Here is a 24,257-nt window from a genome sequence, read left to right on the forward strand (position 1 = left end):
GACGTATGTATATACATGTGTATGGGGGTGGGTTAGGCCATTTCTTTCGTCTGTTTCCTTGTGCTACCTCGCAAACGCGGGAGACAGCGACAAAGCAAAAAAAAAAAAAAAAATTCCCAATCACCAGTCCTTTTTTCAGCACATAAATCTACAAGCTCTTCACCGTTTCCATTTACAGCACTGAACAGCCCATGTATACCAATTATTCCCTCAACTACCACATTACTCACCTTTGCATTCAAATCACCCATCACTATAACCCGGTCTCGTGCATCAAAACTACTAACACAGTCATTCAGCTGCTCTCAAACCTCTTGCCTCTCATGATCTTTCTTCTCATTCCCAGGTGTATTATTATTATCATACTTAGTCATTGTCTCCCACGTCAGCGAGGTAGCTCAAGGAAACAGACGAAAGAATAGCCCAACCCACCCACATACACATCTATATACATAAACGCCCACACACACATGTTTACATAATTATACATTTCAACGTATTCTTACATATACATACTCAGACATGTACATATATACACATGTACTTGTTCATACTTGCTGCCTTCATCCATTCCCGTCACCACCCCGCCACACATGAAATGGCACCCCCTCCCCCCCATGCGTGCCTGAGGTGGCACTAGGAAAAGACAACAAAGGCCACATTTGTTCACAGTCTCTACCTGTCATGTGTAGTGCACTGAAACCACAGCTCCCTTTCCACATCCAGGCCCCACAAAACTTTCCATGGTTTACCCTAGACGCTTCACATGATTCAATCCATTTACAGAACTTCGACCTTGGTATACCACATCGTTCCAATTCACTCTATTCCTTGCATGCCTTTCACCCTCCTGTATATTCAGGCCTCAGTTGCTCAAAATCATTTTCACTCCATCCTTCCACCTCCAGTTTGGTCTTCCGCTTCTCCTCATTCCCTCTGCCTCTGACACATATATCCTCTTTGTCAATCTTTCCTCGCTCATTCTCTCCATGTGACCAAACCATTTCAACAAACACTCTTCTGCTCTTTCAACCACACTCTTTTTATTACCACACATCTCTCTTACCCTTTTCATTACTTAATCGATCAAACCACCTCACGCCACATATTGTTCTCAAACACCTCATTTCCAACACATTCACCCTCCTCCACACAACCCTATGTATAGCCCATGCCTTGCAACCATATAACATTGTTGGAACCACTATTCCTTCAAACATACCCATTTTTGCTCCCAAGATAACGCTCTCGCCTTCCACACATTCTTCAGCGCTCCCAGAACCTTTACCCCCCTTCCCCATCCTGTGACTCTCTTCTGTTTCCATGGTTCCATCTGCTGCTAAATCCACTCCCAGATATCTAAAACACTTCACTTCCTCCAGTTTTTCTCCATGCATGCACATATACATACATATCAACGTGTACACATACATACATATACGTACGCAGACATATACATATATTTACATGTACATTTTGATACTTGCTTGCCATCATCCATTCATGGCTCACCCCACAGGAAACAGCATAGGCATTTATATATATGTTTACACCAAAATTATGTCTAGAGAGTGATAGTCTGTTAGAGCAAATTTCAAAATATATGTGGGTTATTCAAAATAGGCCCACAAAATCTATGGCCTATGTTACGATTTGTGGTGCTTCATACATAAGGCATAAGAAGACTCCTGGGATTTAGGGGTTAAAGGGCCTTTAGACTTTCGTTAAACTTTTCAGGATAACAGACAAGCTTTTACTGAATATATTGGTGTTTTCAGTCAAGGGTTTGCCATTTGTTGGGCAATTGATATATGTCAACCATAAAAAAGAGATAAGTATATAGTACTTTCAAAATTTTTATTATGTGATATCAGTCTGTCAAATTCTTTTATTCACTTGCACTTTGCAGATGTCACCCATGGTCTGGAGTGTGCGAGTGCAAGGCGGGTTGGGCAGGAGAAACTTGTACTCGTGCCTGCCCATTTTACAAGTATGGAGAAAAGTGTGCAATGAACTGCCAATGCAAAAATGGTGCCTTTTGTGATCCAGTTGATGGAACCTGCATATGTGCTCCTGGTAAGTGACATATGCCAGTTGTTCATATGGGCAGTTATGTGCATTGCTTAGCAACATGTCTTTTGAATAAAATCTAATGTGCTGCATGTTGGTTGTGTGCGTGCATGCAAGTATAACAAAGTGTGCACACCAGTCATATAAGTTTTACCAGAATGATTTATAGTTATTTTACACCCACTTTCATTTAGTTTTTCTCTTGTATATTAATGCAATTTGACCCATTCAGTGAATTCATTACATGCAAGTGAAGATGTTTTGTTTTCCTATTTCCTGAGGTTAGGGCATATATGACCAAAAGCCTTGAATTGCTTGCTTTTGCCTTAAGGTGAAATATACAGCCATTTCTATTCAAGGTTGCAACCCATGAATCTTTTCTAGATGCTACAATATAAATTTGTTCCATAGTCTCTGTATGCAAGAGATGGTCATCCCTTAATTGGAATAGGGAAAGCCCACCTTGGCAGAGTACTGGATGAGAATATTTGGCCTATTAATGGAAGAAACATACAAAGGAAAGCAAATAGCATCAGATCATTAGGTCCTCTTAAAGCCTTTCGTGAAAGTGGAAGAGATCTGAAACATAGAGATTAGGGTGGTAAGAGTATAAAAGTAAATGTATGATTTTTGGAGAAATATATGTAGGCTTTATGTGTAACTATGAAGATGCAAATAATGTGTCTAGGACTAAAAGGAAGCTAACTATTTGTCTGGGCCTCATAAGAGGAATCCCAGACTAGCTGGTGTAGGCCTCAAGTTATTTTCTAATGATTCCTCCTATCATTTGAAGTCCTAACTAATGTTTGATTCCACTAGTTATACATACTGTGTATGTTACTTACATTTTTTTGTTTAAGAAGGAATATCTCGCACCAATAACCCATAGATCATCCTGGGAGATGCATGTACATCAACTTGACATAATGCTATACATACACATCCAGTCATATGAAAGCTGTTCAGGTAGTGAAAAGGACTAAAACGCACACACACACACAGACTGACAAAGGTAAAGGGCAGGGAAGAATAGAAGCAAGTTCTCAAGTAGATCAACAAAACATGAAGAGTGAGGGTGAGGGACATAGATTTAGGAGACACAAACAGAGGTACACTGGAAATTGAGTGAAGCTGTTGAAAGAATAATGTGCACCTTTAGAGATCAAGCAATCAAGGAAGTGTACAGGCTAGTTGATGGAAGGTTTTGAGAAGTACAGAGAATACAGGACCAGTGCTTCCTAGCCAAAAGAGAGATTGTAAAGAAAGTTAGAGACAAAGGTTGACACTACCACATTGGGGGATGTAACTGAAAAGTGCATGGCACCAGAATCAGGAACATCAGTAAAGTAGGGTGTTGATATGGTTAAATCACTGATTTTAAGAAAGGCAAGGGAAAAGAAAAGAACAAAATGCACATTGATATATTGATGGAGGCTTTGAATTGCCATAAGAGATTTCGATAAAGGAAAGGAGAAGAATAGGAGGTTATACAGGATATAAGGGGGAAACCAGTTATGTTTAAGTCTGACTTCGATTCATCAAGCCAAGAAGTACTTAGAAACTAAGACTTAAAGGCATGATGGAATTTAGTGGGATATTCATCATGTGACAAATCAAAGGAAGAGAGGGAGGAAAGCAGAGTACAGTCACTAGACAAAAACCTGATGACATGAAATTTGGCAAGAGGATAGAGCAGTCTTTAGGACTTGTGGATTGCAAGCTGTGATGTTCGTATGTTATATATTTCAGCTAGGAATTGATGTGTGGAAATGTGGCCGTTGTTCATTTTTTTCCGTTGCCACTTCAGTGAGACAGGAAAGGTAGTCGGATACAGAAAAAGAATTACTGTTATGTGTAAGTTTTTCGTACATATATGTATACCAGCCTCATTACTCCTTTATGAAAGGATCCTGGGGTTGTATGATGATAGTGATAATAATAGTAATGATATGATTATGGTGAAGTGCCTGAGGATTGGCGGAATGCATGCCTAGTGCCATTGTGCAAAGGCAAAGGGGATAAAGGTGAATTTTCAAATTACAGAGGTATAAGTTTGTTGAGTATTCCTGGAAAATTATATTGGAGGGTACTGATTGAGAGGGTGAAGGCATGTACAGAGCATCAGATTGAGGAAGAGGAGTGTGGTTTCAGAAATATAGAGGATGTGTGGATTAGGTGTTTGCTTTGAAGAATGTATGCAAGAAATACTTAGAAAAACAGATGGATTGTATGTAGCATTTATGGATCTGGAGAAGGCATATGATAGAGTTGTTAGAGATGCTCTGTGGAAGGTATTAAGAGTATATGATGTGGGAGGCAAGTTGCTAGAAGCAGTGAAAAAATATTATCGAGGATGTAAGGCATTTGTACAAGTAGGTAGAGAGGAAAGTGATTGGTTCTCAGTGAATATCGATTTGCAGCAGGGGTGCGTGATGTCTCCATGGTTGTTTAATTTGTTTATGGAAGGGGTTGTGAGGGAGGTGAATGCAAGAGTTTTGGAAAGAGGGGCAAGTATGCAGTCTGTTGTGGATGAGAGAGCTTGGGAAGTGAGTCAGTTGTTGTTTGCTGATGATACAGCGCTGGTGGCTGATTCGGGTGAAAAACTGCAGAAGTTGGTGACTGAGTTCGGTAAAGTGTGTGAAAGAAGAAAGCTAAGAGTAAATGTGAATAACAGCAAGGTTATTAGGTTCAGTAGGGTTGAGGAACAAGTCAATTGAGAGGTAAGTTTTAATGGAAAAAAACTGGAGGAAGTGAAGTGTTTTAGATATCTTGCAGTGGATTTAGCAGCGGATGAAACCATGGAAGCAGAAGTGAGTCACAGGGTGGGGGAGGTGGCAAAGGTTCTGGGAGTGTTGAAGAATGTGTGGAAGGCAAGAACATTATCTCGGAAAGCAAAAATGGGTATGTTTGAAGGAATAGTGGTTGCAACAATGTTTTATGGTTGTGCGGATGAGGGTGGATGTGCTGGAAATGAGATTTTTATGGACAGTATGTGGTGTGAGGTGGTTTGATCGAGTAAGTAATGTAAGGGTAAGAGAGATGTGTGGTAATAAAGAGTGGGGTTGAGAGAGCAGAAGAGGGTGTATTGAAATGGTTTGGTCACATAGACAGAATGAGCGAGGAAAGATTGACAAAGAGGTTATATGTGTCTGAGGTGGAGGGAACGATGAGAAGTGGGAGACCAAATTGGAGGTGGAAAGATGGAGTGAAAAAGATTTTGTGCGATCGGGGCCTGAACATACAGGAGGGTGAAAGGCGTGCCAAGGAATAGAGTTAATTGGAACGATGTGGTATACTGGGGTCAATGTGCTGTCAATGGATTGAACCAGGTTATGTGAAGCATCTGGGTCTAAACTATGGAAAGTTTTGTGGGGCCTGGATGTGGAAAGAACTGTGGCTTTCGGTGCATTACACATGACAGCTAGAGACTGAGTGTGAACGTATGTTGCCTTGTCCATCAACCCTACTGTACCTAATAACCTTGCTCTTGTTCACATTTACTCTCAGCTTTCTTCTTTCACACACTTTACCAAACTCAGTCACCAACAGCTGCTGTTTCTCACCCGAATCAGCCACCAGCGCTATATCATCAGCGAACAACTAACTCGCTTCCCAAGCCCTCTCATCTAAAGCAGACTGCATACTTGCCCCTCTCTCCAAAACTCTTGCATTCACCTCCCTAACAACCCCTTCCATAAACAAATCAAACAACCATGGAGACATCACGCACCCCTGCCACAAACCGACATTCATTGAGAACCAATCACTTTCCTCTTTTCCTACTCGGACACATACCTTACATCCTCAACAAAAACATTTCACTGCTTCTAGCAACTTGCCTCCTACACCATATGTTCTTAATACCTTCCTGAGAGCATCTCTATCAACTCTATCATATGCCTTCTCCAGATCCATAAATGCTACATGCAAATCCATTTGCTTTTCTAAGTACCACTTTTGAAAACCACACTGCTCTTCCCCAGTCTGATGCTCTGTAAATGCTTTCACCCTCTCAATCAATACCCTCCCATATAATTTTCCAGGAATACTCAACAAACTTATACCTCTGTAATTTGAGCACTCACCTTTATCCCCTTTGCCTTTGTACAGTGGCACTATGCCATTATCTTGCCTTAGTGAGGTAACATCAAGAACAAATGGTTATTGGCCTCATTTGTGTACATAAACACTGTGATGCATATTATACCAAAGACAGTTTGTCATCTTCATCCAATCCCCACAGATTATTCCATGATTTCTTTTAACTTCTTTACATGCCTTTTTATTCTCAGAGCACACCTCTTTGCAATCCTGAATGATAAGAATCTGATGTTTAAAGCCTTCCTTCTGACACATAGATCTATTTACTTGGTGGTCATTTTCTCATCCCTTAAGCATTGTGTCACATTCTAGTTGGGTGTATTATTGCATCAATCTGTCTAGCTATATCTTTTTGATGCATGCTCCCTCCGGGAACTCCCATCAAAGTGGTTGCCATGGCAAAAGACTCTCCTTCTCCATTCCCTCACATGCTTCCCTTCTATATGCCACTCCACACATTCTTCCACCATTTCTCTCCCTCCAGTATTCCACTCTATTTGCCCATGTCTTCTTCTCACACCAACCCCTTTAATTGTACTGTTATACACTCTGCCTGTAAACTCCCAGGCTTGCATTCTTTCCATGTGCCCGAACCACCTTAGGTATTATGTTTCACCCCTTCTACCACTCCACAACTCATTCCCTTTGCATTCCCTGCCATGCCACATTTATTATCTATTTTTTTTTTTAGTATTTATACTAAGCTAAAGTGCAAAATGGAAGCTCATTCCAAATCACCTCAGACGAAAGACAGCATCAGATCATAGTTGCCATTTAGAATTTCTTGAATTATTGCAGTAGCTAGACCTGTAATGTTTAAAGCACTGTAGCATATGGGTTTTTACCATCAGCTCACACCTTGCATGGAAAGCTCATTTATAGTGGACTACATTCCATTTTTTCTTCTGTATAAAGGTAAGAACATGCAGTACATCGACAACATATGGGAAGTTATATTGCATGAAACTGTTACTTTTGCCAGAATGTACCTTGTCTATTTGACACACTTTTCAACTGCAGTGTTTTGATCTGCAGGCTTGATTGGAGAGCTCATTTTAGAATGGTGTTTTAGATTGGCAGAAACTTATTATAAATCTAATGAGGTAAGGTATTTGTAGCTGCCCATTTAAGGAAATTGAAAACAGTTTAGCACAAAAGTAAGTCCCATGGCTAAAACTTATTTTGTATATGATAAAAATTGATAAATTCTGACTTAGAGGTTTATGGCAGTTTTTTTTCTCAGTTATAGGTAATGGTAAACTTTATATGTACCTAGAATTTCTTTCCTTGTAGCATATCTGATGGCCTTGTGTATTGGCAGGATATCATGGTGAGCAATGTAGTGAACACTGTCCACAGAACAGGTATGGACAGAATTGTGAACTGAAGTGTCGTTGCAAGAACTCCCTTGGCTGTTCACATGAATCTGGAAAGTGCATCTGTAAACCAGGTAAACTACTTTTTTCTCATACCTTTAGAAAGTTTATTCTTTCTTTTTTGTAAACTTTATATTTTTACAGAATGGCTATTGGTTACATATCGTGAGATTAGATTGTATCATCTCAAGACAGGAATGTCATGAGGATTATATGGAAAAAACAAATTAGAACTCTTAGAAATATTGGGATGCAAAGAACGCTTAATTGATTTTTCTTGAAGGACGCGTGAGAATATTTGTATAGGAGTTCTTAGGATGCCCAGGTAAATGTTTCGTTTGATGCACCAGTATCCAAGAAAATATTTACTATTTGTGTTCATTTAAGCTCTGGTGGATAATGTTTTATGTTACTGTTGATATGACTTGTACTACACCAGAAGATATGAAATTAATTTTGTAATGCCACAGTTAGTGTCATGATTTTTAAAAGAAATTATTTACACAGCTACTAAAAGAAAGAATGGGTTTGTTTTCCCTTTAAATATTTTGGAAATTTTCTTTTTAGGTTATGTGTCTCCTATCATACAAAATACAGAAAACATGGATATATTGTTTTCTTTTTATTGATTTATTGAAGACAAATTTTCAGTGATGTGTTGAAAAGATTCATTTATGTGGAGATGATTTTTCAGTGATGTGTTGAAAAGATTCATTTATGTGGAGATGATTAGTGAAAGGAAACTTATAAATGGACCACTTGTCAGAAGCAGAAAGGGAAGGGAGAAACCAAGGAGATGAAAGGGTGGAGTAAATGAGTCTTTGGTGTAAGGCATGTGTTGGATAAAAAGAATTGGAATGATAAGGTATGTGGGGGCTGTATGCTGTTAAAGAGTAAATGAAGCAATCAGATTAAACCTTGGAGTAGTATCAGACTGGCTGTAGATTGTCCTCTGATTTCACTTTCAGTTTCCCTCTTCTATTAGTTGCTTGAGTGCCTCACACCACTAGCTAGACCACACAATACTCAACAAGTTGCCGTGTCACATGCTTACTGTGTGGCTGTTGGCAACTCAAGGGTTGGCCATTTTGATCCTGTTTCTTTCCCTACACCTCAAAGATGTTTGAGTTTGGTAGAGTGTGTGAAAAGAAAAAGTTGAGAGCAACTGTGGATAAAAACAATTTTGTTAGGTTTATCTGTGCAAAGGGACAAGTTAGTTTTGTTTTGAGTTTGAATGGAGAAAAATTGGGGGAAGTGAAGTGTTTTAGATACTTGGGAGTGGATATGTAGCAAGTGGAACTGAGGAAGTAAGGTGAGTCATAGGGTTGGTAAGGGGGCGATGGTTCTGGGAGCATTGTAGAATGTGTAAATAGAGAGAGCACTCTCTGGGAGGAGCAACAGTGGGCATTTTTGCTGTTTTATTTGTTCCAGCGATGTAGGAATGTGAAGCTTGGGTTATAAATTGGAATATACAGAAGAGGGTAGAGTTGCTAGAAATGAAATGTTTGAGGAAAGTCTGCTGTGTGAGGAGAGTTGATCAAGTAAGTAATGAGAGAGGCCTGGTGATAAGAAGAGTATCGTTGAGAGAGCTAAAGAGGGTGTGCTGGAATGGTTTGGACGTATGGAGAGAATTAGTTAGGAAAATTTAGCTATGTGGAAGGGTCAAGGAGAAGGAGGAGACAAAATTGGAGATGGAAGAATAGAATGAAAAAGATTTTGAGTGCTCAGGGCCTAAACATGCGGTAGGATAAAAGGTATGAACAGGATGAATTGAATTGAACAGCATGATATATAGGGGTTACATGCAGTCAGTGGAATAAACCAGAGTTTATGAAGCATGTGGGGGAACTGCAGAAAGGTCTTTAAGACCTGGTCATGGATAGGGAGCTTTGGAGCTGCCATTTTGCATTGTGCATGACATCTGCAGAATGGATGAGACTGAATGAGGCCTTTTTCTTTGTTTCTTCCCTAATGAGGGAAAGAGTGAACAAATATGAAAGAGAAAACACTATTGATGATTGTAGCATTTTCATAGTGCTCCTTCAAATGTATAATTAAGGTTACTCTCATATATATATTGGGTATATGCTTGATGGATTTAAAAACTTATTTGATCTCTAATGATGTAGATGGTATGGGTTATTTCTTTTTTTTTCCCAAGGAAGGGGGTAATGACTTGTTTTCAAGATCCATATGATAGCCCCAAATAAAGAATTCAGAGAACTGTCAAATTACATTGGTATATTCTTCATTGTATTCCTAAACTTTTGAATGGTGAAGCAGTTCTCAATTTCAGGTTGGGTGGGACAGCAGTGTACCCGTACTTGTCGTCTTGAATTTTATGGAGGCAACTGTACCACAAGATGCAACTGTCAGAAGAGTGGATCATGTGATCCTGTTAATGGGAAATGTACTTGTGGGCCTGGTCATTTTGGGGACAAATGTGAAAATACTTGTGATTTGGGCAAACATGGCATAGACTGTGAGAGCATCTGTGCCTGTGTTGGACCAAATGTTGAAGGATGTGATCCTGAAACTGGAAGGTGTATATGCAAGCCTGGGTTTAGAGGTAAGGATGAAGCATTTATATATGTTTTGGTGCAATATTTTTTCATACTCTATGTAGGCAGATTTTCACATGTTAAAAAAATCCCAAGTTTGTTATCATGGTTAACCAAAGCATAATTTTCATAATTATTTGATATACAGTGCATCCTGTTGTGACATTGTTTACAAATGGTGTGTAATTACTTATTACTGTACAAGATCGGAGTTTTACACTAATCTCTTGAACATCATCATATATAATAACCAAAATTTCTTTATGCTGTCTGAATTATCAGTGTCTTCAATCAGTTTATTCCATTTGTTGATACTCACTCACCACAACTTTCATTTGCCCTTTCTTAGTCCCAGTACTTTCATCTTGTCCCCATGCTGCTTTCTCATTTACATTTCCCAATCACTAGCACTCATTCCCTGTAAGTAATGCTCATATACCTCTCTTTTATCTTTCACTAGTATGTTACCTTCATCATCCTTCCACTTGCTACCTTTTCTGTAATGCTCGCCTCCCTTTTTTCCACATGTCACATTCTTTTCTGACATCAGCTCTACTTCTCTAAATACCTCCCATTCCTATCCCTTTTCCCGAGCTTCATCTACTCTAACCTCTTGCCATTCTCTACTCAATCTCCCCAGGTTTCTCCTCACTCAGGTCTCTTTTCCAGGCTTACATACTTTCACCACCTTCTTCTTGCCCATACTATTTCCTCTTTTTTGAAAGCCTCTACAAATTTTCACCCTCGCCTCCATCAGTTAATGATGAGACATCCCACAGCTGCCCTTCTCATCACATGCATGCCTGTCATATCGTATATAGTTCCATAATGCCTGTTTGTCATATTTCCTGCTCCACATATACCTAGGAAAGTCCCTCTTTTTTAAACTGAGTATTTCTAGTCTTTTTTGAGCACACAACTCCACAGGCTGTTCATCATTTCCATTCACCTTTCTGAATACATCTTGCTCCCAGATTATAACCTCAACTGCCACATTACCCACTCTTGCATTCAAATCACCCATCATTTATACCTGATCTTTTGCGTCAAACTACTGACAGTCACTCAGCTCCTCCAAAAATACTAGCCTCTCTTTGTCATTCCTCATGGCCAGATGCATAAGCACCAGTAATCACCTACTTTTCCTGATCTACTTTCATTTTTACCCGCATCAGTCACTGGCTCACTTCCTTACATTCTTACACTTATTCCCACTACTCCTACAGCTGAAGTCCTACCCCTTCCTTAGTTCTCACCCTTACACCCTTTAACCTAGAGATATTCCCACATCTTTCTCCCCCTCTCTCCTGAACTTTGTTTTACTCAGAACTAGAACATCCTTGTTCCTTTTCTTGAACATACCACCTATCAAGCCCTACTTCTCATTTTGGTTACATTGACACAGATTCAGACACCCCAGCCCTAGCCTTTAAGGAGAATAAGCACTCATACTTGGCTCCTTCAGTTCCAACTTTTAGAATTGAAATACAAGGAGGGGAGGGTTTCCAGCCCCCTGCCCCTCTTAGATGCCTTCTACAATACACAGGGAACATGGGAAGGTGTTGTATCTCCTTTATTCCATAGGATACTTAATTCCTGCCTCAAGAGCCCCTTCTATCTTATGAGGCACCTGCAACACATCCTCTGTCCAGGACCATGGTAAAGTGTTTGTTTATATATGTGTATGTGCAGAGGTAGTGAGCAGTAAGAGTACAGTAACTTTTTCATGATTGTTGCATCGTGGACCTGAAGGGTTCTGGGATACATTGAAATGGTATTTATACTGTTAAAGCGATGGGTGATGTCCAGAGTGATTGACCTGAGTTTGTCATATGAATGTGGTTTCTGATGGATGAGTTGGAGCTTAAAACTGAGTTGTAAGGTTTAGTGCTTGGTGGGTTATTTCAATAAGTATATGCTTTGTCAGGGATGGTGGAATTTGTGAGTAGAAGTTACTGAAGTGTAAGACATGTGTAAGCTTTTTATTTCTACCAGGTGGTATGGTGGTTGTTTATATAGGGGTTTGGGTAGGAGAGGTCTTGTATTGGTCCCAAGCATGTTGAGGTGGGTAGTGTATAGGGAGGTTCTTTGTTTCATTGTGAAGGTGGTGAGTGTTTGTGGTTATTCAGCAGGCAGTGATTGTTCAGAGTGCACTATTTTGTGGTTTGCTGCTTTGTTATATTTGCTTTTAAGAGTAGAAGACCAGGCAGGTGAAGCATAGTTTAAAGTGGAGGGGATGAATTAATTGTATGAGATGTTGAGGGATTCTTTCTCTTTTCTAAATCTGGTGCCAGTCAGTGTTCTGAGGGCATTTAGTTTATGTGTTGCTTTTTTGTTATTGGGGGAGTAAATGTCACGTGTGTGTTGTAAGTGGTGTCTTGAATGGTTGGTGCTTTCTTCAGTGGGAGACACTGTCCATCCAAGGTGACTGAAGGGTGTGAACTGAGGAAGAAAATGCTGATTTTTAAGTTAGAAGTGCTCACATTTGGACTTAGATATGTCTCTCAAGGGTCACTTCCCCATTATTCTGTTTTCAAGAAGGCTAGGATCTTATCATTTGCTGTTTAGTCATCTATGGGGTTTTCAAGATGTAATATCTGTGATTAGCAATGGACCTCTGTATTCTGTACATGTATCACACTGAAACTGGAGTATGCCTTGCATGTCTGGCTACTGCACCTGAAGAAGCACAAAGATCTGATCAACAGAATATAAAGAAGAGCAACAATGATGATAATTGAATTAAGAGAACTAAAACAAAGAAAGGATGAGGACAACAGTGCTGGGCAAAAATTTAATTAGAATGGTAAGAAGTACTGGTTTAGTGTTTTGGTGTTGGATGCTTGGACTAAAACTAAACAGGGAGACAGAGAATTCTGGCAGTTTACAAAGGTATAAAACCCTACTTGATGGCATAAAGTTCAGGAGATGGGGCCCCATGGGTGTAGAGCTTTCTCCCCATGGTATACAAATAGGTAATCTTACATTCTTAATTTTCTTTCCTGTCTTGATGATATAATACCAGGAACAGATAAGTCAAATATTTTTTTCACACATATTTGCTATTTCCTGCGTTAGCAATGTAGCATTAAGAACAGAGAGGACTGAGCCTTAGAGGAAATATCCTCACTTGGCTCCCCCTTCCCTGTCCTTCTTTTGGAAAATTAAAAATGGGAGGGGAGGATTTCCAGCCCCCCCCACTCTCTCCCCTTTTAGTAGCCCTTCCTCCTTAGCTATGTATGGTTGCTATTCGAGTCTAGGTCCCTAACAATGTTTCACCTTGTTCCATCCATCTTGACATTACTTTTGTGTAAACCAGTGTGCTTCTAATCTGTTATCCTTCAATCCTTACTTGACACCTGCATTGTAGTTGTATAATACTACTTCATTGATTCTTTAAAGTTGATATTGATAATGTGTACAGTGATGGTGTTTGAAAAATAGTATTTATTTTATTTGCTTTGTCGCTGTCTCCTGCGTTAGTGAGGTAGTGCAAGGAAACAGACGAAAGAAATGGCCCAACCCACCCACATACACATGTATATACATACACGTCCACACACACACATATACATACCTATACATCTCAACGTATACATATATATCCACACACAGACATATACGTATATACACATGTACATAATTCATATTGTCTGCCTTTATTCATTCCCATCGCCACCCTGCCACGCATAAAATAACAACCCCCTCCCCCCTCATGTGTGCAAGGTAGCACTAGGAAAAGACAACAAAGGCCACATTCATTCACACTCAGTCTCTAGCTGTCATGTAATAATGCACCGAAACCTCAGCTTCCTTTCCACATCCAGGCCCCACAAAACTTTCCATGGTTTACCCCAGACACTTCACATGCCCTGGTTCAATCCATTGACAGCACATCGACCCCGGTATACCACATCATTCCAGTTCACTCTATTCCTTGCACGCCTTTCACCCTCCTGCATGTTGAGGCCCTGATCACTCAAAATCTTTTTCACTCCATCTTTCCACCTCCAATTTGGTCTCCCACTTCTTGTTCCCTCCACCTCTGACACATATATCCTCTTGGTCAATCTTTCCTCACTCATTCTCTCCATGTGACCAAACCATTTCAAAACACCCTCTTCTGCTCTCTTAACCACACTCTTTTTATGACCACAAATCTCTCTTACCCTATTATTACTTACTCGATCAAACCATCTCACACCACATGTCCTCAAACATCTCATTTCCAGCACATCCACCCTCCTCCGTACAACTCTATCCATAGCCCACGCCTCACAACCATATAACATTGTTGGAACCACAATTCCTTCAAACATACCCATTTTTGCTTTCCGAGATAATGTTCTCGACTTCCACACATTTTTCAACGCTCCCAGAACTTTTGCTTCCTCCCCCACCCTATGATTCACTTCTGCTTCCATGGTTCCATCCACTGCCAAATCCACTCCCAGATATCTAAAACACTTTACTTCCTCCAGTTTTTCTCCATTCAAACTTACGTCCCTATTGACTTGCCCTCAACTCTACTGTACCTATTAACCTTGCTCTGATTCACATTTACTCTCAGCTTTGTTCTTTCACACACTTTACCAAACTCAGTCACCAGTGTTTTTAATATATTGTTCAAGTTTTACTGAACAACTTCCAGATCAATATATACACATTCTTTATTTGCTTGGCAGGTGTGAGTTGTGAGTCCCATTGCCCTCGCGGGTACTATGGAGAATCATGCACAAAGAAGTGCGACTGTAAGAACAATGGATCGTGCAACTCCCAGACAGGGAAATGTTTTTGTGAACGAGGATGGCATGGTGCTGATTGTAACACTCCATGCAGCTATGGAAGATATGGGGTTAACTGCAGTCAGAGGTGTCCTGCATGTGTACATGGTAAGTATAGGATAGTTTATTATTTTTCATTATCCTACACAGCTTAAGAATACATTCTGAGCAGTTCTGTCCGATTAAGGCTGTTAGACTATAAAGCAGATTTCAGAAGACTTAAGCAAATTTTTTCTAATGTGACTAGTTAATGTAGGCCACCTAATTGTGGCATGCTAGAAATTTGAAACTATGAGTATCATTGCTGCCACAACCAAGGGTGAATATAGCATGTGGTCAACACTTCTGCCAAAGATCAGATGAGTTCTCTTCACAAGCAGGATAGTTAAGCAATTTAAAGGTAAGGTAACAATTAAAGTTAATTAGAGTATCACCACTAACTCCAAAGGTCATTTGAAGAAAGGAGATAACATTTTTGCGTGGGACAGTTTTAACCTAAATGATGCCCCAGCCTCTTAAATGTCTTTTCATACCTGTGTTGCAAAGAAGAAAGTGTGTGGAAATCAAAGCTGAAAATGATATCTTGACCCAGAGCCACTTTAGTTGGTGCTCAGTACACCTGCACACTTACTAAGCCAAAGCAATGGATTACATAGAGGATCAACAGCTGTTCTTTTAGCTGTGCCACTTTTATGAAACCCATGTATAAGCAGATGTATTTAGACCGGAGGCAAAAACATGGCTCGTGTGTTCACTTATCCTGTACTAGTTGTTGCTGAGGAACTTGTATATGCCTCTTATTTGCCCAGATTCAACAGATTTCCTCATGGATTCTTGAGGAAATACTTTGCAAATGCTGGAGATAAAAGACAAATTTATTTATTTTGCTTTGTCGCTGTCTCCCGCATTTGCGAGGTAGCGCAAGGAAACAGAAGAAAGAAATGGCCCAACCCTCCCCCATACACATGTATATACACACACGTCGACACACGCAAACATACACACCCATACATCTCAATGTACACATATATATACACACACAGACACATACATATATACCCATGCACACAATTCACACTGCCTGCCTTTATTCATTCCCATCGCCACCTCGCCACACATGGAATAACATCCCCCTCCCCCCTCATGTGTGCGAGGTAGCGCTAGGAAAAGATAACAAAGGCCCCATTCGTTCACACTAAGTCTCCAGCTGCCATGCAATAATGCCCGAAACCACAGCTCCCTTTCCACATCCAGGCCCCACACAACTTTCCATGGTTTACCCCAGACGCTTCACATGCCCTGATTCAATCCACTGACAGCACGTCAACCCCGGTATATCACATCGATCCAATTCACTCTATTCCTTGCCCGCCTTTCACCCTCCTGCATGTTCAGGCCCCTGATCACTCAAAATCTTTTTCACTCCATCTTTCCACCTCCAATTTGGTCTCCCACTTCTCCTCGCTCCCTCCATCCCCGACACATATATCCTCTTGGTCAATCTTTCCTCACTCATTCTCTCCATGTGACCAAACCATTTCAAAACACCCTCTTCTGCTCTCTCAACCACGCTCTTTTTATTTCCACACATCTCTCTTACCCTTACATTACTTACTCGATCAAACCACCTCACACCACACATTGTCCTCAAACATCTCATTTCCAGCACATCCACCCTCCTGCGCACAACTCTATCTATAGCCCACGCCTCGCAACCATACAACATTGTTGGAACCACTATTCCTTCAAACATACCCATTTTTGCTTTGCGAGATAATGTTCTCGACTTCCACACATTCTTCAAGGCTCCCAGGATTTTTCGCCCCCACCCCCCCCTGTGATTCACTTCCGCTTCCATGGTTCCATCTGCTGCCAGATCCACTCCCAGATATCTAAAACACTTTACTTCCTCCAGTTTTTCGCCATTCAAACTTACATCCCAATTGACTTGACCCTCAACCCTACTGTACCTAATAACCTTGCTCTTATTCACATTTACTCTTAACTTTCTTCTTTCACACACTTTACCAAACTCAGTCACCAGCTTCTGCAGTTTCTCACATGAATCAGCCACCAGCGCTGTATCATCAGCGAACAACAACTGACTCACTTCCCAAGCTCTCTCATCCACAACAGACTTCATACTTGCCCCTCTTTCCAAAACTCTTGCATTCACCTCCTTAACAACCCCATCCATAAACAAATTAAACAACCGTGGAGACATCACACACCCCTGCCGCAAACCTACATTCACTGAGAACCAATCACTTTCCTCTCTTCCTACACGTACACATGCCTTACATCCTCGATAAAAACTTTTCACTGCTTCTAACAACTTGCCTCCCACACCATATATTCTTAATACCTTCCACAGAGCATCTCTATCAACTCTATCATATGCCTTCTCCAGACCCATAAATGCTACATACATATCCATTTGCTTTTCTAAGTATTTCTCGCATACATTCTTCAAAGCAAACACCTGATCCACACATCCTCTACCACTTCTGAAACCACACTGCTCTTTCCCCAATCTGATGCTCTGTGCACCCTCTCAATCAATACCCTCCCATATAATTTCCCAGGAATACTCAACAAACTTATACCTCTGTAATTTAAGCACTCACTCTTATCCCCTTTGCCTTTGTACAATGGCACTATGCATGCATTCCGCCAATCCTCAGGCACCTCACCATGAGTCATACATACATTAAATAACCTTACCAACCAGTCAACAATACAGTCACCCCCTTCTTTGATAAATTCCACTGCAATACCATCCAAACCTGCTGCCTTGCTGGCTTTCATCTTCCGCAAAGCTTTTACTATCTCTTCTCTGTTTAACAAATCATTTTCCCTAACCCTCTCACTTTGCACACCACCTCGACCAAGACACCCCACATCTGCCACTCTATCATCAAACATATTCAACAAACCTTCAAAATACTCACTCCATCTCCTTCTCACATCACCACTACTTGTTATCACCTCCCCATTAGCGCCCTTCACTGAAGTTCCCATTTGCTCCCTTGTCTTACGCACTTTATTTACCTCCCTCCAGAACATCTTTTTATTCTCCCTAAGATTTAATGATACTCTCTCACCCCAACTCTCATTTGCCCTCTTTTTTACCTCTTGCACCTTTCTCTTGACCTCCTGTCTCTTTCTTTAATACATCTCCCACTCAATTGCATTTTTTCCCTGCAAAAATCGTCCAATTTCCTCTCTCTTCTCTTTCACTAATAATCTTACTTCGTCCCACCACTCTACCCTTTCTAATCAACCCACCTCCCATGCTTCTCATGCCACAAGCATCTTTTGCACAATCCATCACTGATTCCCTAAATACATCCCATTCCTCCCCCACTCCCCTTACTTCCATTGTTCTCACCTTTTTCCATTCTGTACTCAGTCTCTCCTGGTACTTCCTCACACAAGTCTCCTTCCCAAGCTCACTTACTCTCACCACCCTCTTCACCCCAACATTCACTCTTCTTTTTCTGAAAACCCATACAAATCTTCACCTTAGCCTCCACAAGATAATGATCAGACATCCCTCCAGTTGCACCTCTCAGCACATTTACATCCAAAAGTCTCTCTTTCGCGTCGCCTGTCAATTAACACGTAATCCAATAACGCTCTCTGGCCATCTCTCCTACTTACATACGTATACTTATGTATATCTCGCTTTTTAAACCAGGTATTCCCAATCACCAGTCCTTTTTCAGCACATAAATCTACAAGCTCTTCACCATTTCCATTTACAACACTGAACACCCCTTGTATACCAATTATTCCCTCAACTGCCACATTACTCACCTTTGCATTCAAATCACCCATCACTATAACCCGGTCGCGTGCATGAAAACCACTAACACACTCATTCAGCTGCTCCCAAAACACTTGCCTCTCATGATCTTTCTTCTCATGCCCAGGTGCATATGCACCAATAATCACCCATCTCTCTCCATCAACTTTCAGTTTTACCCATATTAATCGAGAATTTACTTTCTTACATTCTATCACATACTCCCACAACTCCTGTTTCAGGAGTACTGCTACTCCTTCCCTTGCTCTTGTCCTCTCACTAACCCCTAACTTTACTCCCAAGACATTCCCAAACCACTCTTCCCCTTTACCCTTGAGCTTCGTTTCACTCAGAGCCAAAACATCCAGGTTCCTTTCCTCAAACATACTACCTATCTCCTTTTTTCACATCTTGGTTACATCCACACACATGTAGACACCCCAATCTGAGTCTATGAGGAGGATGAGCACTTCCCGCATGACTCCTTCTGTTTCCCATTTTTTAGAAAGTTAAAAATACAAGGAGGGGAGGATTTCTGGCACCCCGCTCCTGTCCCCTCTAGTCGCCTTCTACGACACGTGAGGAATGCGTGGGAAGTATTCTTTCACCTCTATCCCCAGGGATAAAAAGACAAATATGAAAAAGAAATACATTGTAACATACTTTACTTCTATGTAAATCTGTCCTCTGTAGAAATTATCACTCAGTACGTTACATTATTGCTTTGAATGGAGATTTACATCACAAGAAGGAAAGTAACATACTTGAAGGTTCTTCACTTATTGTGAATTATTAGAAAACAGGAAGGAAATGCACAGTAACTTGAGACAGTATAAATACATTATCCAGATCATAGTATGAGAAAACACAAAACCTGTACATCTTTAGTCAAGAAATTTTCTGAGGCTTTTGATTTAATTGCCAAACAGACCACTGACAGTTTCTCTTTACATTTGTCATGAAATTTTTACAATAGGGCCACCAGTTTTTAAAAACCCTTACCCAGCCCCACATAGGTGTCAAACCCAATTAAAGGAGCTGTTTCATGGCATGGTTCAATGGGATGTAATACAACTTTCACATTCACTTTATAATGCTTCACTTACTCCAGTTGTTAAGAAAAACATTGGTCTCAGCCTTTACTTGGATTTTCATATCTTAGGTGAGGACATAGTGGATGACAAACACCCTCTTACATATATCATTATTTTGAGTAGTTTTTGTAGAATATGAAAAGATGGGAGGTGGGCATATTAGAAAGGGTAGTGAGTAGTGGGATGAAGAAGTAAGGTTGTTGGTGAAAGAAAAAGAGATGTGTTTGGACGATACTTACAGGGGAGTCGTGCAAATGACTGGGAGATGTATAAATGAAAGTACCTGGAGGTGAAGAGAAAGGTGCAAGAGTTGAAAAAGAGGACAAATGAGAGTTGGGGTGAGAAAGTATCATTAGATTTTAGGGAGAATAAAATGAAATAACATCCCCCTTCATGAGGTAGTGCCGGGAAAAGACAAAAAAGGCCACATTCATTCACGCTCAGTCTCCAGCTGTCATGTTTAATGCACCGAAACCACAGCTCCCTTTCCACATCCAAGCCCCACAGACCTTTTCATGGTTTACCCCAGATGCTTCACATGCCCTGGTTCAATCCATTTACAGCCTGTCGAACCCGGTATACTACATTGTTCCAATACACTCTATTCCTTGCACGCCTTTCAACCTCCTGTACGTTCAGGCCTCGATTGCTCAAAGTCTTTTTCACTCCATCCTTCCACCTCCAATTTAGTCCCCCACTTCTCTCATTCCCTCCACCTCTGACACATATATCCTCTTTGTCAATCTTTCCTCATTCATTCTCTCCATGTGACCAAATCATTTCAATACACCCTCTTCTGCTCTCTCAACCACAATTCTTTTATTACCACACATCTCTCTTACCCTTTCATTTCTTACTGGATCACACCACATATTGTCCTCAGGCATCTCAATTCCAACACATCCACCCTCCTTCGCACAACCCTATCTATAGCCCATGCCTCACAACCATAAAACATTGTTGGAACCACTGTTCCTTCAAATGTACCAGTTTTTGCTCTCTGAGATAACGCTCTCGCCCTCCACCCATTCTTCAACACTCCCAGAACCTTCACCCCCTCCCCCACCCTGTGACTCACTTCTGCTTCCATGGTTCCATCTGCTGCTAAATCCACTCCCAGGTATATAAAACACTTTACTTCCTCCAGTTTTTCTCAATTCAAACGTACCTCCCAATTGACTTGTCCCTCCACCTTACTGAACCTAATAACCTTGCTGTTATTCACATTTACTCTCAGCTTTCTTCTCACACATTTTACCAAACTCAGTCACCAGCTTCTGCAGTTTCTCACACAAATCAGCCACCAGCACTGTATCATCAGTGAACAACTGACTCACTCCCAAGCCTTCTCATCGACAACAGACTGCATACTTGCCCCTCTCTCCAAAACTCTTGCATTCACCTCCCGAACAATCCCATCCATAAACAAATCAAACAACCATGGAGACATCATGCACCCCTTCTGCAAACCGACATTCACTGAGAACCAGTCACTCTCCTCTTCCTACTCATACACATGCCTTACATCCTCGATAAAAACTTTTCACTGCTTCTACCAACTTATCTCCCATACCATATACTCTTAATGCCTTCCACAGAGCATCTCTCTCAATTCTATCATATGCCTTCTCTAGATCCTTAAATGCTACATACAAATCCATCTGTCTTTCTAAGTATTTCTCTCATACATTCTTCAAAGCAAACACCTGATCCACACATCCTCCACCACTTCTGAAACCACACTGCTCTTCCCTAATCTGATGTTCTGTATATTTCTTGACCCTCTCAATCAATACCCTCCCATATAATTTCCCAGGAATATTCAACAAACTTATACCTCTGTAATTTGAACACTCACTTTTATTCCCTTTGCTTTTGTACAATGGCACTATGCATGCATTCTGCCAATCCTAAGGCACTTCGCCATGAACCATACATACAATGAATATCCTTACCAACCAGTCATCAACACACTCACCCCCTTTTTTTAATAAATTCCACAGCTATACCATCCAAACCCACTGCCTTGCCGGCTTTCATCTTCTGCAAAGCTTTCACTACCTCTTCTATATGTTTTGCTCAAGGTGGTGTGCGAAGTGAGAGGGTCAGGGAGGATGATTTGGTAAACAGAGAAGAGGTAGTGAAAGCTTTGCGGAAGATGAAAGCCTGCAAGGTGGCAGGTTTGGATGGTATTGCTGTGGAATTTATTAAAAAAAGGGGGTGACTGTGTTGTTGACTGGTTGGTAAGGACATTCATTGTATGTATGGTTCATGGCGAAGTGCCTGAGGATTGACAGAATGCATGCATAGTGCCATTGTACAAAGGCAAAGGGAATTAAGGTGAGTGTTCAAATTACAGAGGTATAAGTTTGTTGAGTATTCCTGGGAAATTATATGGAGGGTATTGATTGTGTGAAGGCATCAGATTGGGGAAGAGCAGTGTGGTTTCAGAAGTGGTGGAGGATGTGTGGATCAGGTGTTTGCTCTGAAGAATGTATGTGAGAAATACTTAGAAAAACAGATGGATTTGTATGTATCATTTATGGATCTGGAGAAGGCATATGATAGAGTTGATAGAGATGCTCTGTGGAAGGTACTAATATGGTGTGGAAGGTAAGTTGCTAGAAGCAGTGAAAAGTTTATATCGATGATGTAAGGCATGTGTACGAGTAGGAAGAGAATAAAGTGACTGGTTCTTAGTGAATGTCAGTTTGTGGCAGGGGTGTGTGACATCTCCATAGTTGTTTAATTTATTTATGGATGGGGTTGTTAGGGATGTGAATGCAAGAGTTTTGGAGAGAGGGGCAAGTATACAGTTTGTTATGGATGAGAGGGCTTGGGTAAGGAGCCAGTTGTGGAAGGCGAGAACATTATCTCAGAGAGCAAAATTGGTTATGTTTGAAGGAATAGTGGTTCCAACAATATTATATGGTTGTGAGGCATGGGCTATAGATAAGGTTGTGCGGAGGAGGGTGGATGAACTGGAAATGAGATGTTTGAGGACAATATGTGGTGTGAGGTGGTTTGATCGAGTAAGTAATGAAAGAGTAAGAGAGATGTGTGGTGATAAAGTGTGGATGAGAGAGCAGAAGAAGGTTTATTAAAATGGTTTGGTCACATGGAAATGGGTGAGGAAAGATTGACAAAGAGGATATATGTGTCAGAGGGAGAGGGTACAAGAAGTGCGAGACCAAATTGGAGGTGGAAGGATGGAGTGAAAATGATTTTGAGCGATTGGGGCCTGAACATACAGGAGGGTAAAAGGCATGCAGGGAATAGAGTGAATCAGAATGATGCGGTGTACCGGGGTGGATGTGCTGTCAATGGACTGAACCAGGGCATGTAAAGCATTTGGGGTAAACCATGGAAAGTTTTGTGGGGCCTGGATGTGGAAAGGGAGCTGTGGTTTCGATGCATTATACATGACAGCTAGAGACTGAGTGTGAATGAATGTGGCCATTGTTTTCTTTTCCTGGCGCTAACTGGTGCACACATTGGGGTAGGGGGGATGCCATTTCATGTGTGGCGGAGTTGCAGTGGGAATGGGTGAGGGCAGCATGTATGAATATGTACATGTATTTATATGTATACATGGAAATGTATAGGTATGTATATGTGCGTGTGTGGGCGTTTACATATATACATGTGTATGTGGGTGGTTTGGGCCATTCTTTTGTCTGTTTTCTTGAGCTACCTTGCTAATGTGGGAGACAGCAACTAAGTATAATGAATAGATAAATATTCAAGTATTTAGAAGCTATCTTGGGTAAGTTTGGTGATATGGAAAGTAAGCAGTACAGAGCAAAGAAGTCTTTGGATCCCCTGTTAGAATATTGAAGGATATAGGTAGAAGTGATGGAAGGATAAAGGAACAGCATAGTCCCCCTACCCTGACTTATACAACCAAAACATGGACATGGAATGAGTCACAGAGGTCAAGAATCCAGGCTATGGAAATAAGTTAATTGAGAGGTGCATGTGATATGACTAGATGGAATAATGAAAGTAATGAGAGGTTGTATGAGCGATTTTTGATTGCAGTATGGAGTGGTTGAATGGGTGAAATCTAATACTTTGAAGTGGTTTGGGCATGTGGGAAGAATGCAAGATGGATAGTTTACAAGGAGAGTGTATGACAGCTTGATAGAAGGGGTTGGTATAAGAGGAAGACTGCTTGTGACAGGGAAATAGATTAAAAGGGTACTGGAGGGAGAGAAAGGGCAGAAGGATGTGTGGAATGGTGTGTTCAAGGGAGGCAGGCATGCAAGGACAGGGATAAGTAGAGACTCTTCTGCCATGGCCTTCCTCTTGATGGGGGTTCTTGGAGGGAGCTGGCATCAGATATATTGATAGATAAAAGGATATTGCGAATTTAGTGATAGATATTTAGTTTCCATGGGGCAGGTTTCCATAACCGAAACATCCATAACATGTAGAAGTGCAGCTTAAGGCACAAAGAAGAG

The 24,257-nt window shown here is 40.9% G+C and overlaps 1 protein-coding gene across 1 annotated transcript in view; it reads left to right on the forward strand.

Moving 5' to 3' along the window:
* The window catches only part of LOC139747140 (uncharacterized), a 353,413-nt gene that overhangs the window by 196,812 nt on the left and 132,344 nt on the right, over positions 1-24,257 (forward strand). Inside the window, exons 11-14 of the mRNA XM_071659064.1 lie at positions 1,910-2,076; positions 7,493-7,621; positions 9,844-10,116; positions 14,794-15,000. Of these exons, the coding sequence (XP_071515165.1) occupies positions 1,910-2,076; positions 7,493-7,621; positions 9,844-10,116; positions 14,794-15,000 (776 nt within the window). The remainder of the gene's footprint in view (positions 1-1,909; positions 2,077-7,492; positions 7,622-9,843; positions 10,117-14,793; positions 15,001-24,257) is intronic.

The sequence above is a fragment of the Panulirus ornatus genome, chromosome 67 (assembly GCF_036320965.1).
Source record: "Panulirus ornatus isolate Po-2019 chromosome 67, ASM3632096v1, whole genome shotgun sequence".
Classification (NCBI taxonomy): Eukaryota; Metazoa; Arthropoda; class Malacostraca; order Decapoda; family Palinuridae; genus Panulirus; species Panulirus ornatus.